The 17,243-nt window shown below is 59.7% G+C and overlaps 1 protein-coding gene across 1 annotated transcript in view; it reads right to left on the reverse strand.

The window, feature by feature from the left end:
• The window catches only part of SRCIN1 (SRC kinase signaling inhibitor 1), a 63,442-nt gene that overhangs the window by 2,080 nt on the left and 44,119 nt on the right, over positions 1–17,243 (reverse strand). Inside the window, 8 exon segments of the mRNA XM_056126795.1 lie at positions 3,240–3,383; positions 7,993–8,145; positions 8,270–8,424; positions 9,778–10,012; positions 10,621–10,867; positions 11,285–11,432; positions 11,546–11,570; positions 11,572–11,677. Coding sequence (XP_055982770.1) covers positions 3,240–3,383; positions 7,993–8,145; positions 8,270–8,424; positions 9,778–10,012; positions 10,621–10,867; positions 11,285–11,432; positions 11,546–11,570; positions 11,572–11,677 — 1,213 coding nt within the window.

Here is a 17,243-nt window from a genome sequence, read left to right on the forward strand (position 1 = left end):
TCTCCCCCTGAGAATCTGACTCCCAATTTGGGTCTTGGGGGCCATACCCTGCAGTGCTCAGAGCTGATCTACTTTTTGGTTTTTTTGGGCCACACCCAGGAGTGCTTAGGACTTACTCCTGACTCTGCTATGGGGCCATATGTGGTGCCAGGATCAAACCCGGGTCACCTAGTGCAAGGTAAGCACCACGCCCCACCCCCGTACTGAGTCTCTGGCGCTCTTCACTCAGGCTCACTCAGGGCAGGTTAAGGGGACAGGTTGAGTGCAGAGAGAGCGTGGAGTCAGCATGCAACTTCCCTGCTCTTCTCGCGCTGGCTCCAGCCCTGGGCCTCCTCTCACCTCGCATGACAGCTCTGCGGCAGCCAGCATGGAGCACCCCTGGCTCAGAACTTCGGCTCCCACCCAGAATTTCCCGGTGGCGCTTCTGCCCCTCCCGTCACTCAGGTACAGGAGAGGCAGGTCCCTGGGGTTCAGTGAGCCCCTTCCAGAGGACAGTGCTCTGTCCCTCACAGGCTCCGCCCATGGAGGAGCCTTGGCCAAGCTCACACACTGAGCGGGAGGGGCACGGGAGCTGGAACCTGCAGCGCAATGGGCAGCTCTCAGGAGGGCACCGGGCACCCTCTAACCAGAGCTGAGGGGCCCTGTGGATTTGGGAATACAGGGGACAGGGGAGGGGATGAGGGAGAGGGAAGGTGAGGGGATGAGGGAGAGGGACAGGGGAGAGGGATGGGGAGGGGACAGGAGAGAAGGAGGGGGAGGGAACAGGGGAGGGGGGAAGGGGAGAGGGACAGGGGAGAAGGATGGGGAGGAGACAGGGAGGGAACAGGGAGGAGGGGGAGGGGACAGGGGAGGGGACAGGGGAGAGGGAGAGAAAGGGGAGAGGGATGGGGAGGAGCAGGGAAGGAGAGGGGGAGGGGCAGGGGAGAGGGAGGGGGAGGGGGAAGGGGGGAGGGAAGGGGAGAGGAAGGGGAGGAGAGAGGAGGGAGGTGGAGGGACAGGGGACAGGGAGGGGAAAGGGGAGGAAAGGGAAGGGAAGGGGGAGTGACAGGAAGGGGGAGGGACAGGGGAGAGGGAGGGGGAGGGACAGGGGAGGGGACAGGAAGCCCAGGAAGAAGTCGGAAGGAGGTGCAGGAGCGAGCGGTTAAGACCCTCTTTTCTACTCACTTCTAAATTAATTACCAAGAACATGAAGATGCCTTGTTAAATGAAGAGAGAATGAAAGATAAGAGAAAGTAAGAAAGACGAGAGTGAGAGAGGGGCCACAGACAGTACAGCAGGGAGGGCACTTGCCTTACATGCAGGCAACCCAGGTTTGGTTTGTGGCATCCCCCTAGCACCGCCAGGAGTGATTCCTGAGTGCAGGGCCAGGAGCAACCCCCGAGCACTGTCAGGTGTGCCTCCCACCAAAAAAAAAGAAAAATGAGAGAGTGAGAGAATGAGAGACACAGAGACAGAGAGGAGAGACAAATGCGATCCCCTGAAACCTTCGGGAGCAGTCCTTGAGCACAGAGCCAGGAGTATACCCTGAGCACTGCCAGGTGTGGCCTCAAAGCCAAAAACAGAGAGAGCGAGAGAAGAGAGAGGAGAGAAGGCCAGAGCCGCAGCACAGCAGGCAGGGTGCCTGCTTTGGTCCCCAGCACCCCGCATGGCCTCCCCAGCCCCGCCAGGAGGGGTCCCTGAGCACAGAGCTACAGAGCTACAGAAGCAAGCCCTGAGCACTGCTGGGTATGGCCAAAAAAACAGGGAGGGAGGGAAGGAGAGAGGGAGCGTGCGGGAGAAGGGGAGCAAGAAGGGAAATGGACATGCGCTGACCTGGTTGCAGGGAAGGTTCCAGGGCTGAGGCAGGACAGGAGAGAGAAGGAGGGGAGGGGAGAGGTGAGAAGGATGAGTGGAGGGGAGAGAGGAGAGGGGGGAGGAGAGGGAAGGGGAGGGGAGGCTCGGGGAGGCTCCTGCGCGGGTGGGCCCCTGGGCGGGTGACATTTCCTGAGTGGAAGCAGCTGGGATGAGGCAGGGACAGATGGCGCTCGGCACCAGAGGCTGTGGTGTGAGGGGCGGAGCGGCCGGGAGAGAGGAGTGAAGAGGGAGGCTGAGGAGGACAGGGAGCAGGGCCCACTCAGCAGGGCGGGGCCTGGGAGTGGGGGGTGCGGGGTGGTGGGGGGCAGGTGAGAGAAGGGGAGGAGCCCCCTGACAGTGCTGGAGCCCGAGGAGGGGCTGGTGGGATACTCTGGAGGGACGCCCCAAGCCCCCACCTCAGGACCCGGCCTTAGCATCCCACCTGTCAAGTGGGCGCAGGGGTGCCACGAGCCCACCGCAGTCCCCAGCAAGGACACCCCACCGCTTGAGGCACCTCTTGGGCTGCAAGGAGAGACCTGGGGAGCTTATCCCCCACCATGGGGGCATGTCTGGGGGGGTCCTTGGGAGGGGACAGGCCAGCAGCAAACCCATGAGGCGAGGGTGTCAAGCGTGTGCGTGGATCTCACACACAAGGCTGAGCGCGGGCTGGTGTGGGGGGTCTTCCCTCCCCCCAAAGCCATGGGGCCCGGGCAGCCTGGCTCCTTTGAGCAGCGCCCCCCTCTGTACCGGAGGTCCCAGACCTCCCATCTGCGCCCAGAACCTTCTTCGGCGCACAGACAGTCGCTTCCCTGGCCCGCCACGGGAGTTGTGCAGAAACACAACCCCCGCGCCTCTGGGTTCGCAGAAACACGAAGAGGCGGCTCCACACACCTCCCCCAAGTCCCGGCAAGACCTGAGAGGGCACCGTGCCTGGCCTCCCTGAGTCCCGGGGCCCACTCAGCACCCCAGCCTGGAGGAGGACACCTCAGAACTTCTCCCTTTGCCAGGGAGTCCTGGGTGCTCTGAGAGGGGCGGGGGGAGCAGAGTCGAGGGCCACCGGGGCCTCCCACACTCAGGGATCCTGGGCGGCCACTGGCTGCCCGCACCCCCTGGCACAGCTAGGAGAGGGCCCTCTCGGCCCGCAAGGGGCCTTCCAGAGGCAGGAGAGAGAAGATGGTCCAAGCCTGGAGAGATGGCACAGTAGGTAAGGCGCTGCCTGCACCCCACATGGCCCCCCAAAACCTGCCAGGGTCACTCCTGAGCACACTGGGTAGCCCCCCAACCCCTTCCTACTGAAAGATGGGGGTGGCCAGGAGCTCCCGGGCAGCAGAGGAGGAGGCAGGACTCAGGGCTGGGCCTGGAGGTGACCAGGAGCCCCGGCAGGGCGGGCACGCGCGGGGCCTCACCTGCTGCTGGATCCGCATGTACTCGGCCGCCCGCTGCTTGCTGTGTTTGCCTTTGTCGGGGCTGCCCGCCGGACCCTGTGCCGCCTTCAGCCGCGAGGCCCCCGGAGTCACCACCTTCATGGGGGGCACGCTGCCACCGCCGCTCTGCAGGACAGGAAGAAGGATCGGGGTTGGAGGCGCCCGGAGAGGCCTGGCCTCAGGGGAGGGTCTCCAGGGATGGGGCCTCCTGGGGAGGATGAGGGGCTCGAGGCTCGAGGAGCTGAGTCTGGCTCCCAGCCTGGTCCAGGACCCGAGCCCCCTGCTCTGATGCCACAGGTGAGAGCACAGGACAGGGCTCCCCACAGACTCACAGCGTCCCTAAGGGCATCTCTGTGGGGTCCTGGGGGAGCCCTGGAGCCGCTGAGCCCCAGGGAGGACCGGAGGCAGCACCCTGGGCACAGAGCGCTCACTGGAGACTGGGGGGGGGGGGGGGGGAGTGGCAGCCACTAAAGAGAGAGTGGCAGAATGGGAGGAGGAGGGCAGTCCCCAGAGGCGGGCAAGGCTGGCCCCAGAACCACCCCAGCCCCCAGGTCAGTCCAGAAAGGCTGTGGGAACAGAGACGCAGCAGAGAAAAGACAGCGACAGAGTCAGACCCGAGAGGCGAGGGGCGTGGGACCGGGAGAGGGAGAGAACTTTATTCGTGGGGTGACAGGTACAGAGCAGAGGGGAGGCCTGAGCCCCGGGGAGACCAGCTTCCCAGCCTCCCACAGGCCCTGCCTGCAAAGGCCGCCAGAGCCGGGCTGGCGGGGTGCGGGGCAGGAGCGGAGCAAAGGCTGCCCGGAGCAGGGTCGTCCCTGCGGGGGCTCCCACAGCCCCCCACTCCCCGCAGCGCTGAAGGCAGAGACTGAGATTCACAGGCAGGAGCAGGCGCAGGAGAGAAGCAGCCACCTGCGGGCCGGGGGTCGGGGGTGGGGGGCTGCCAGGGGAGCCCGTGGTGGGCGCCAGGCCCATCTGACTCAGGGTGGCCTCGAGCTCCAGGAGCGTCTCCTCCAGGCTGTCCATCCGCGGGGCGGCCGGGCCCCTCACTGCACAGCCTCGGCCCTGGGCAGGCCCGTCCTGCTGCTCCCCACGGCGGTGCTGGGGGGGCGTCCTGGGGGTCTCCCCCTGCGGGGTGACAGCCATGGAGGGCTCCTGAGGACACGAGGCTGGGGGTCCTCTCTCCTCTGGGAGGCAGCCTCTAAGTCGGGGTCTCTTCACCGCCACCCCTGCCTCCTCGGCGGGCACTGAGCTGTCCCCGAGCCACATGGCCTTGGTCACTGCCCCCAGGGGCACTGGAGGGGCATCCCCGGCCCTCCCGCTGCCAGCCAGGTTCCGGGGCCTCGGGGTGGGGGGTGTCCCGGGACGGGCTTCCTCGAGTCTGGCCTCTGCTGGGGAGGCAGAGTGGGGGGCGCATTCCGTCAAGACGATCCGGGGAACGCAGAAGGCCCCAGTGCTGGGGGCAGCCTGGGGGAGGAGAAGACAGATGAGAATGGGACCCCCTCCCCACTGAAACTGCTGTGCTCACCCCAACATTCCCAGGGGCAGTCGGGCAGTGAGGAGAGTCTGGACAGACAAACTGACCTGCCCAGTGGGAGCAGAGCTGGGACTAGAACTCAGGGTTCTCCCCGGCCCCCCCGCCTCCCACCCTGGGCAGAGATGCCCGCTCCCCCCAGCACAGCGCCCACGGCCAACGCGGGGAGCAGGTGTCTTGGGCACGCACTTCCAGGCTGCCCATCTGTGCGTGGGACCACAGCCCCGCCCACTATGTAGGCACAGGCTGGGAAGGGGGCCCAGGGAGGGCCCCATAGCTGCAAACTTGCTGAGGCCTGGACTGTGGAACCTGAGGGGGGTCACAGCCCCACCTCAGGTCAGGGGTCCCTTGCCTGGCAGGACATGAGGAGTCACTTTCCAAGCTCTCTCTAGGGCTTCACAGCCGCACCGGGCCCCCATGGCTGGGCAAAGTCAGACCCTCTGTTCTAGGAACCTTTCGGGCTCTCTGGCCTTGGAGGGGACTGGGCAGGGGACCTCCACCTCCCACCCCTCAACCTGAGTGACCCGGGTCTAGGCTTGAGCATCCTTCTCCTGCCAGTGTCTGCCCTGGACATCCTCATCCTTCCCAGGACCCACAGAATCAGAAGGTACCTCATCTTACAGATGCTGAGGGTGACAGGGACCCGGGAGTCATCCCAGGTCGCTGACCCACAGCCAGTGTGGTTGAACGAGGACCTGAACCCAGGACTCTAACCCCAAGTGTTCTTGCAACTAAAAAAGGCTGTGGGGAGATTCACGGGGGGCGGAGGGGGGGGAAGCAGAGACCCCAAGCCCCCTCCCGAGGTGACCCACCAGCCCTACCACCTGCTTACCTGGAGTTGGGGGTGCAGGCTGGGGGGGCAGACAGGGCGCCCCTAGCCTGCCCGGTTCCGCTGCCCGACGGCGCCTCAGGATGCAGAGGGTCAGCCAGGCCCAAGTGGCCAGTAGAGGGGCTTTGCCCACGGGTCCCCCGGGGCCAGAAAGGGGCAAGGGCTGGGTGCCACAGCCCCAGCGTGAGTGGAGACCCTGTGTCCCTACCCCCAGGCGGCTCTTCAGGACACTCTGGGCCTAGCCTCTGCCCGGCAGATGGCACCATCCATCTGCCTGGTGCCCATCTGCTCTCCCTGGCAGAGAAGACAAGGCACCACCCCAATCACGCCAGGCCAGAGACCAGGGGGCGGCAGCAGGAAGTCCTGGGGGGCACTAGAGGCTGCTGCCCCAGCTGAGGGGGCAGAGGGACCCCCACTCAGACCTCCTCCCCACACACAGTTCCCAGGGTGGGAGGAGCAGCCACCCCCTCCCCCATTCCCAAGGCAGAGGAGAGAGAAGTGCAGCAGAGAGCAGGGCGGAAGTGAGCGCACGGAGAGAAGCCCTGAGCCCGAGTGTCCATGTGGAGGCCCCAGAGTGGCGAAAGGTGGCCCCAGGGCAGGCGAGCAGAGAGCAGTCCAGGAGGTGTCCCCAGCTCACCCCTGGTCCGTGAGACCCCACTTGGCACAGGCAGCAGAGCAGAGGATGGAGAGGGGGTGGGGACGAGGCACAGTCAGAGTCTGAGCTGGCCCTAAAGTCAATGTGGGCACGAGATCCGAATTCCAATCAAGGCAGGACCCAAGACCGAGCCACGGCTGGGCGGGCTGAGCGCAGGCTTTGCACGCTGAGCCCTGGAGTGCCCGTAGGAGCGAAACACAAGCACAGCGCTGGGATTGGTCTGAGCTCCGCCAGATGTGGTCCCCAAAGAAAAACAAAACAGCCCAGTGAGAACACAGGGGTCGGGCGCTTGCCATAGCTGTAAGCAGCCACCATCAGACACGAGCATCACCAGGGGGTCAGTCTGGAGCACAGAGTCAGAGTAGCTCCTGAAATAGATGGGAATGGACCCCCGTACCCCCAAACAGAACAAAACCCAGGCTTTGGCCCAACCTGAACTCTGACCAAAGATGAGAATCAAGTGTCTGGGCCAGTGGCCCGAGAGGAAGCAAGTCTGGCCGAGAGCACGGCCCCCGGGGCTGCAGGAGGAAGGAAGGGTTAGAGGCTGCTGCTGGTGGATGCAGTTGTGGCGGGTCTGAGCAGGCCAGCGTGACAGGTGAGAGAGGAAGCTGGGGGGCACAGGCAGAGAGAGAGAGCCCTGAGCGGGGGGCAGCCCGTTACCTTCCATGCGGGGCCCGGGCCTAAGCCCCCAGGGGGCCCTGAGTCCTGGGGGGACAGCAAAGTGGGGATCTGCTGGCGACGGGGCGTGGGGGGGAGGGAGGACACTGAGCTTCTCTCAAACACCTGGGGAGCAGAAGGCGGAGGAAGGTTTGGAGGAGGGGGCACAGTGAGGACCAGCCAGGGGGTGCTTGCTTAAGGCGGAGGCACCCGCGGGGAGGCGTGGCATGGGCATGGGCGGCCACGAGACTCTGCCCCCCTCAGCCCTCACCGCACCAGGGGCCACTCCACTGGCCACTCCGCCCTCTGCTTTGTCTCCTGTTAAAGGGCCTCAGCGGGGAGCCCAAGGCACCTGGGTGAGGGAGTGTTCCAGTACCCTGCTTAGAACATCAGAAAATGGTTTCCCAGGCCAGGCTCTGAGATGCCAATAAAAATCTCAAACAAGGGACCAGAGTGATAGCACAGCAGGTAAGGCACCTGCCTTGCACATGGCTGACCTGGGCTTGATCTCCAGCATCCCATAGCACCACTAGGAGTCATCCCTGAGCGCAGAGCCAGGAATATGCTCCGAGCACCACCGGGTGTGGCCAAAAAATAAAGTCAAGCAAGGATGCAGAGTGACAGTACACTGGATCGGGCTCTTGCCTTGCACGCAGTCAACTTGGATTCCACCTCCAGCACTCCATTTGGTTCCTTGGGCCCTGCCAGGATTGATCACTGAGTGCAGAACCAGGAGTAAAGCCCTGAGCATCACTAAGTGTGCCCCAAAAGCCAGAAGGAAAAAAAAAACACCTCAAGCAGAGAAGGAAAGATGCTCCACGGACTTTGCATACAGGAGGCCTCCAGGTTTCGGCTCTGAGCATGCCCAGTGTGGCCGCCCAAAACTAAAGCAACAAGAAACTCCCGATTCAAGTCTCTGCAGGCAGAGGTGTGGGAGCCCCTGCCCCCATCTTACAGGGGGCAAGCAGGCACTGGCCGGGAACCACACAGTCCACCTTCCTGGCCACCTGCCCCGGGCTCAGCCTGGAGGGGAGAGGGATCAGGGGGTGCCCCAGTCACCCACCTCCAGCTCGGCGATGATGCGGTCCTCGTCGTCCTCGTCCTTGATGGCTGAGGCCATGATGGGTGGCGTGGAGGCGGGGCGAGCCACCTCCGACACGGCTCGACGCAGCTTCACTTGTGGCTTCTGCACCTCCAGCTCCTCCGATTCGGCCTTCTGCAAGGCGCCGGCCCCGTTACCTCCAGCACCCGCTCCCCTGCTCGGCCACGCCCCACCACCACCCCAACTCATGTGCCACTTCCCAGTCCCTGGGCCAGCAGTGTCCCGGGCAGGGTGCTACCTTGATGAAGTTCGAGTCCTTCTTGCTGGTGACCACCACCTCGCCGGTGCGCGTGGTCGTCAGTCCGTGGGAGGAGGGGAAGCTCCGGCGGGGTGGGGGCGGCGGGGGGGACTTGGAGGGCTTCTCTGTGCGGTATCGGGGTACTGTGAGCTCGTCTGCGGGCAGTCGAGGGGCAGGGGGATCAGTGGGCACCTGATTCTGGGGAGAAACCCGGCTCCTCTCCAGGAAAGGGACAAGGCTCTGGGAAGGACCTTCTTTGGGTGCCTCGGCCACTGGTTCCCTCACTGGGAGCGAATGAGTGATGCAGAAGCTCATGGGCCCCCAGAGCTGCCTCACTGGAATCCACAATTTAACAACCCCCCAGTGTGGAACCCCCAAGCTTCCCTGCCTCTTCTCTAATCTCCTGGCTACCTGCCCCCTCGCCCCTGGCCCGGCACAGACCTTCTGCTGCATCCTGTTTTATTTGTTTAGTTTTGGGGCCACTCCTGGCTGTTCTCGGGGCTTACTCCTGGCTCTGTGCTCAGGGATCACTCCTGGTGGGGCTCAGGGGACCAAAGAGGGATCAAACCTGGGTGGGCCATGTGCAAGGCAAGCACCCTCCCAAGCTGTGAGGCCCCCCTTTCTGCCTCTCCCCCTTGGCCCCGGATGACCCTGCCCACCACCTTCTGCCTTCTTCCACCAGGCTTGGGGGCTATTTCCAAACAACCTGCAGGAAGGTCAGTAGAAGCTGAGGCTCCTCCGCCTCTGATCCCCCATGGCTCCCGTCACCCCCAGACACACCACAGCTCTGGGTCCTACACCATCCACTCCCGCCCATCTTCCAGCCTTGCTCAGCTGGCCACATCCCCCGGGGCCCTGCTTGGCAGTATCCCAAAGCTCTCCCCTGCTACAACCTCACCAGCCCCCTAGACTCCGGCTCATGCCCTCCCTGGGAAGCCTGGGGAACACCTGCTTGGTCCCAAGACTCCACTAGAAAGTTCTTCCTTTAGGAAGCCCCCTGCTCTTAGGGCCCCCAGTCCCCCTGCACCTACTGCCACACTAGCCCTTGTTCTAGCTCAGGTTTATACATGAAGCACATGACTTAAGCCTTAACCTTAGCATCCCCATCTGTAAATTGGGAATAACGACCGCATCTGCCTCCTAGGGCCTGTATGAAACTAAAGGGATGAAACCCCGGGAAGCACGCAGCATTGGTATCACAGGGAAAGTACTTGGGAAACGGAAACGCGCGTCGTGATCCAGTTCACCGCTAGCCCCCCCCCCCCCCCGCCCCGCACGGGAAGCAGTGTCTGCCCCCTACCCCACCACTTTCGGCCCACCATATGGGCCTGCTGGCCGCCACAGTGGGCAGGGGAGAAGCAGGAGAGCAGCTGTAGCCCATACTTCTGGGTCTCCCTGGGTGTCTGGGAGAGGTCCCAGCACCCCGAGCGCAGGCTGCCCTGTCCCAAAGCCGTCCCTCCCCAGCATCCTCTCCCCTAGAGTGGGGATGGGCTCCCCCCCACTCCTACCTGAGCCCCTCCTCCCGCTGGGCTCCGTTCGGGGCGCTGCTTTCTGGCCATGGGGGACCTTGGGGGGCTTGTGGTCAGGGGTGGGGGCCGCGCCCGGGTGGGCCTTGCCGGCGCAGTCCAGGTCAGGGATGGCCTTCAGCAGCTCGGCCTGTGTCTCTTCCAGCAGGCGGTTGATGTCCTTGGCGCTGTACTGACTCAGGGCCGCTCGCTTCTCCTCCCAGTCGCGCTCGGCAGCCTGCAGGGGAGGGACGGGGGCTCAGGCCAACGCTGCCCCCTTCGGTTGTGTTTTGGGCCCTCTCAGGTGTCTCCCTGAGTGTCCCCGGAACTCTAGAAGGCCACCTCCACTATCTACTGCATTCCAGATCCACCCGTGCCTGACTCCAGACATTCTCGGTGGCTGGTTAGATTGGGGTGGGGTGGGAGCCCAGCTCCATGCTAGGGGACCGCGTGGTGCTGGGGACGGAGCCTGGGGCTCCGGCACACAGAGCTGGAGTGCCAGCCCTCTGTGCATGCTCAGCTCAAGCCTGGGACTGTCTGTTCTGTCCCAGCAGCCGCCGGCACAGCTTTAGAATATGCTTATCCTGGCCTGCGATGGAGCTCAGAGAACTTGTCTCGTCTGAGTGAGGCTCTGGGCTCAAATCCCAGTACCAAAAAGGAGAAAAAAGAATTGGCTTTTTCATCTAACAGACCCTTTGTCACCTTTAATAAATTCCCAGACTTCCTGGGGGAAAAGACCACCCCCGCCCCCACACTAAATGGGCAGGCCAGTAGCCGGCGGCACCTGTCGCCTTGGATGGCCATGGCAGCGGGAATGTGGGTCCCCTTGCCCTCCCCAATCAGCACCTCCACAGATACTGCCTTGTCCACGCTTCTCTTGCCAGGAGCGTCGAGGCCTTTGCCGGGGTTGCCTCCCTTGGGGAGAACCGGGGGTCCCTCGGCCGGCCCGCTCAGCTCATGGAGGTGCACTGGGGGACTGGGCGGAGGCATCTCAAAGTCCAAGCTCTTGCCAAAGTCGCTCTCAGCCGCCACCTTCTTGGGGGACTGACTCAGGAGGTTGTTGGGGGGTGGCCACACTCCCTCATCCACTTGCCTGTTGGGACGAGAGTTAGGACAGCTGTGAGGCCAGCAGGGTTGGGAGGGGAGCCCCGTGGGAGGCGAGCTCTGGGATCTGGGTGGGAGAAAGCGGCACCCGGCACCCAGGGGAGGCATGTGGATGGCAGCTAAGGGTGCCTGGGTCAGGACAGAGGGCCCAGCCCGGGGAATCAGGACCAGGCGTGAGGCTCGTCTATGGCCCAATGCGGGGAGGGAAGCACCTGCGGATCTGTTCTTTTTTTTTTTTTTCTTTTTGGGTCACACCGGCATTGCACAGGGGTTACTCCTGGCTCTGCACTCAGGAATTACTCCTGGCGGTGCTCGGGGGACGATATGGGATGCTGGGAATCGAACCCGGGTCGGCCGCATGCAAGGCAAACGCCCTACCCGCTGTGCTATTGCGCCAGCCCCGGACCTGCGGATCTGGGCCAGCGTGTCCGTGACCCCGCGGCAGCGCTTGAGCAGCCCGTCCAGGCGCTGTGGCTCCTCCTTCAGGAACTTCACGGCCTCCACCTCCACGCGCAGCACCACCCGCATCTTGCTCTGCAGGCCCGGGAAGTGAGCTGCGGGCACACAGAGAGGACGGCGCTGGGTAGGGGGCAGCACGCAGGCCCAGGGAGGCTGGGAGTAGGGGTGGGGGCAACGGGGAGAGCCCCCAGCCTGGCGCCAGGCTCACCCTTGAGCTCGGTCAGCGTCTCCCCCGAGCTGCTTCAGCACCAGCGCCTTCTCCTCCAGCTCGGGCCCGGGCACCAGCCGGTGGTTATGGGACACGTCCCTCTGGATCTTTTCCACCGACTTCTCCAGGTCACTGCAGCCACAGAGAGACCCACTCAGCCCCTCCGGTCCCAGCCCAGCCCCCTGCAATTGGGAAGCTGGAAAGAAATCAGACCCACAGTCAGAGCAGAATGAAAAGCCTGTGACCAGAGAGATAGTACAGCAGGCACGGCACTTGCCTTGCTCGTGGCCAACCAGTTGGACGTGGTCAACCCAAGTTCAACACACCATATGGTCCCCTAAACACAGCCAGGAGTGATCCCTGAGCACAGAGTCAGGAGTAAGCCTTGAGCACCACCAGGGGTGAGAAAACAAAAACAAACACACAAAAAAAGACAAAACAAAAAAATAGAAGAATGAAAATCCTCTTACTCGGTCACATGCCCAAGTGAGAACAGAAACACAGAAGCTCTGGGGCAGGTTCAAAAGGGCTCTGGGCCCTGTGGAAGCCCCCACAAAGATGGGTGCTACAGCAGGAAGCTCCCTCCCTGTAACCTGCACCCTCAGACCAGGGGAGCAACAGAGAACTGGAGGAGAATGGGAGGCCAGGCCGGAGCATCTCTCCTCTCACCAGGTGGCATGGTCACACCCTTCCAGTGATGCTCAGTCTCTTTCCTTGACAACAAAAGTACATAATACAGATCCTGCCAGATCCCAGAGTTCGCCTCCCACAAAGCGATGACACAGCAGACAGAGCACTTGCTTGCATGCAGTCGACCAAGGTTGCATCCCCAGCACAACATATGGTCCCCTGAGCTCTTCCAGGAGTGATCCCTGAGCACTGCTGGGTGTGACCCCCATTCCAAACCAAAAAGGCAAAGGAAAAAAAAAAGCGCTTGAAATTTTCAACTGGTTTAAGCTGAGCAACGTGTGTTTAAAAGCCCACCTTTCTAAAATGTACATCACACCAAGTCACCAGTCTCTGTGTGGGACCTGGGATGGTTTCTGCATTCTCAGCCAAAAACCAAAGTCTAAACTCTTCAATGCAGCCAGGAAGGACATGAGGGCAAGGAGCTGCAACACAGCCAGACTCAAGACATCTGCAAATTCCAATCCCAACTCTGCCTCTGCCGTCCCTAAGGGGAGAACTACTCTCTCTGGGACTTGACCTCTTCTTCTCCAGATAGGGGTGCTGAGAGTCTCACCCTCCTGTGTAAGGATGAAATGGGCTACTGCAGAGGCCAGAGAGAGAGAGCGAGAGAGAGAGAGAGCGAGAGAGAGAGAGAAAGAGAAAGAGAGAGAGAAAGAGAGAGAGAGAGAGAGAGAGAGAAAGAGAAAGAGAGAGAAAGAGAAAGAGAGAGAGAAAGAGAGAGAGAGAAAGAGAGAGAGCGGAGAGAGAGAGAAAGAGAAAGAGAGAGAGAAAGAGAGAGAGAAAGAGAAAGAGAGAGAGAAAGAGAGAGAGAGAAAGAGAAAGAGAGAGAGAAAGAGAGAGAGAGAAAGAGAAAGAGAGAGAGAAAGAGAGAGAGAAAGAGAGAGAGAAAGAGAGAGAGAGAGAAAGAGAGAGAAAGAGAGAGAGAGAAAGAGAGAGAGAGAAAGAGAGAGAGAAAGAGAGAGAGAAAGAGAGAGAGAAAGAGAAAGAGAGAGAGAGAAAGAGAGAGAGAGAAAGAGAGAGAGAGAAAGAGAGAGAGCGAGAGAGAAAGAGAGAGAGAGAAAGAGAGAGAGAAAGAGAGAGAGAGCGAGAGAGAAAGAGAGAGAGAGAAAGAGAGAGAGAAAGAGAGAAAGAGAGAGAGAGAAAGAGAAAGAGAGAGAGAAAGAGAGAGAGAGAAAGAGAGAGAGAGAAAGAGAGAGAGAGCACTCAATGGGCTGGTGCACATGTTTTGCATACAAGAAACCTGGGTTCATCCCCAGGCAGCATTCTCCCCCAACAGTGAGCTCCTGAGCATCATCAGGTGTGGCTCAAAATCCAAACTGGATTTGGATTGGAGCTGGAGAGAGAATACAGGGGCTAAGGCATCGGGAGTGATCCCTGAGCACAGAGCCAGGAGTGAGTTCTGAGCACAGCTAGGCATGACCCAAAAACGTCAACAACAAACTAGATAAATTGACCAGAGGGTAAGGCACCTTGCCTTGCATGCGGCCTGCCCTGGTTCGATCCTTGGTACCACATATGGTCTCTAGAATATTGCCAGGAATGATTCCCAAGCTCCGCTGGGTGTCTAACCCGCCTCTCCCAAAGGACTGGGCACCCAGCAAGGGCTCCTGAAGATGCGAAAGCAAGAGGCAAGAGGGGATGATTTTTAAAATTTATTTTGGTTTGGGGTCACACCTGACAGTACTGAGGGTTTACTCCTGGTCGTGCTCAGGGGACAATATATGCTAACAGAGATCGAACTGGGTAAGGCAAGCACCTTAAACTGTACTATCTCTCTGGCCTCAGATGCTCTTGTTTTTGTCTAACAATGCTCCCTGTGCTTGAATGTCTTGTTTCTGTTTCGCATCCTCCAGAGCTTCTGAAGTCTGTGCTTCTCACTCAGGACCATCACAATGCCATTTCTGCAGCCGAGGAGACTCCATTTACCTGCACAAACATGCACACACACAACTATTCCTCATCTCTCTGACTCTCTCAAGGGGAGCCTCTCCCCCACGCTCAACACTCGGGAGTTGAGGTCTGGTTGCCTGTCCCCAAAGACCCTACAGCTCCTGTGAGCTGGCTGGGCACCCCCAGGGTCACCAGCCACAGAGACCATCTATATCTTCCGGATTCATCTCTGTCTGAAGCAGAGAAGTCTGAGAAATAACCGCAGCATGAATGACAGGCAGGGCTCCTGCCCAGGTAGGTCACCCCAGTTCTGTCACACCAGCTCCGCTCACCCACATTCCCGACAAAGCCCATCTGGTGCATATCAGCCCCATGATCCAGGTGGGAACAACTTCTGAGTCTCAGTGCTAGCAGCCAACAGACTGGCTTTCACCCAGAGCTCTGTGTCATCAACCATCTCCGCCTGCCTCATACATCTCCATCCAACTGGCAGATGAAAAGAGGGACCATGTGGTGCTGAGGACAAAGTCCTGTGACTCAGCGCTTCTGGCTGAAGAGCCAGCTTATGCTCAGCGCCTACCCAGGTCAGCCTTCACGTTCATTCCTTATTTAATCCTCACCACAAAGCTCCCAAGTGGGAACCTTGATCAGCCCTGGTGTGCACACACAGACACAGACACAGACACAGACACAGACACAGACACACAGACACACAGACACACACACACACACACACAGAGTAAGTAGCCCACACACTAGACTACATTTCCCAGCCTCCTTTGCACTTTCAAGGGACCATGCCATTGGGATGGAGCCAATAAAATATGTGCTAAAGGGCAGGCTCTACTTCTGTGAAACGCTCCCCCAGAAGCTCTTCCATGTCCTTTCCCCCTTCCCAGTGGCTGAAGGGCAATGGCCTTCTGGGTGATCTGGGAAGGCACATCCTCAAATTCAGAACGGCAAGTCTTTCATCAGCCTGGGCTGCTGGATCCCACCCACCCAATACGCAGGAGCAAGAAAGAGACACCTGTTACTTCTAAACTAGGGCATAGCATGCTCCCAAAATTAATACAAGCGGTTTGGCATTGAGAAACAAAGCACATGGGGCCAGGGGCAGAACTCAGTGAACGAGCATTTGCTTGGCATGTACAAGGACCTGGGTTTGATTCCCAGCACTGCAAACAAAGCAAAATCTACCTCAAGCAGTGCCCAGTGTAGCCCTGGAGGCTCCAGCACCCTGGGCCTGAGCAACATCCCCAGGCACCAGCACTGGGTGCTCTGACCATCGAGTCAGCCAGATACCACTAGGAACGGCCCCCGGGACCCTGAGAACCACTTGGGAGGTCCCCAAAATAAGACAAAAATTGAAAAACACAGAGCTGGGAGCTGGAGTGACAGTACAGCAGATAGGATGCTTGCCTTGCAAGTGGCCAACTCGGGTTTGAACCCTGGCACCCCATATATGGTCCCCTAAGTATTATGAGAAATGATCACCGAGCACAGAACCAAGAGTAAACCCTGAGCACACGGGGTGTGGCCTCAAATATAAACAATAATAACAAAAGAAAGAAGGAAAGAAAGAAAGAAAGAAAGAAAGAAAGAAAGGAAGGAAGGAAGGAAAAGAGGCACGTGCCTTGCTTGTAGACCCCAGTTCAACCCTGGGCAGGCAGCATCTTTGATCTCCCCAAGCCCCACCAGGTATGAGCCATGAGCCCAGAGCCAGATGTCAGCTCTGAAGACCTCAGGGCTGCCCAGTGTAGCTCAAAGACCAAAATCTAAATTAAATTTTGAGAGGGCTGGAGTGATAGCACAGCGGGTAGGGCATTTGCCTTGCACATGGCCGACCCAGGTTCGATTCCCAACATCCCACATGGTCCCCTGAGCACTGCCAGGAGTAATTCCTGAGTGCAAAGCCAGGAGTAACCCCTGAGCATCACCGGTTGTGACCCAAAAAAGCAAAAATAATAAATAATAATAATAATTAGTTGAATTTTGAAAAAGAGGGTTAGTCGTCACAGGCCACACAGTGCCCTCTTCTGAATTAGCTCTGTTCTCCTGAGGCTCATGTCAACCAGGACTAATGTTCCTCACACCCACCCACTGCCTGCCACAGGGGTGGGGGCAGAATAACCTTCCTCTGCTGTGTGTGACTCCTGACCTGCTCAGGATGGGCCAGTCCTAAACATGTGTGTGTGTGAGTGTGCTTTTGCATGTGTGTGTGTGTGTGTGTGTGTGTGGTGGCAGAGAAAGTCTCCCATTTAAAGTGGACCCAGACATGCCTGCAGGAGGTAACAACACATCAACCCACAGGTGGGAAGAATGAAGATCCCCTTAGATTCAATCAGCACCTCCATTTTCTGATCATCCACTCTACCCAAGTTGGGGGACCCCATTCAGAGCTGCTCTGCAAAGGAGTCCCAGACTGACTAAGTCTAGTTGCATTAACAGCTTATTTGTTTTGATACTGTAAGTGCTGGGGAGGACCCGGTGGTGCCGGGAATGGAACCCAGCATCCCCACGTACCCTACAAAGCCCAAGGTTAGGGGAGGGAAGGCTGCAGAGGTCTCAGTCAGAAAAACTCTCCCCAAGGACAATGTCTAGACAGCTCAGGGACAAGCTAGCAAGATGGATAGTACGACAGAGTGAAGCATCAAATCAGCCTCAACTTGTAGTAAGATGTGGGGCAAGAGGAAGGGGTGACAGTAAGAGCACAGGAGGGATGGGCCTTCTGATATACCTCAAGCCGGGCAGCAGGGATGTCATGGTTTGGGTGTGGTCCAGCCCACGGCCCATCTATAGGAAGGCAGGAGCACCCTTCAGAGAGGATGGGGAATCTGTCCAAAGCTACTATTTCAGCCCCCAAGTTCTCTCAAGTGGATCATCAGTCGGAGCAATGGGTTTCATAACAGGGTGAGAGGGGGGGAGTCTGTATGTTCTTGGAGAACTGAGGCCCCCCAGCAGCCGGGAACCAGACACTCAGAGGACATGAAGCCCTCCTTTCATCTCCCCTGCCGCTGTGTTTTATAGATCTCCTTTCATTTTCCTTTCATGGGTCTCAGTAAAGTCCCTTTGAAAATTCCAGTCCAGCTCTGCTGTGAAAAGGGGCCAGGAGAGGACA

Source organism: Sorex fumeus, unplaced genomic scaffold (assembly GCF_029834395.1).
Source record: "Sorex fumeus unplaced genomic scaffold, SorFum_2.1 ptg000063l, whole genome shotgun sequence".
NCBI lineage: Eukaryota > Metazoa > Chordata > Mammalia > Eulipotyphla > Soricidae > Sorex > Sorex fumeus.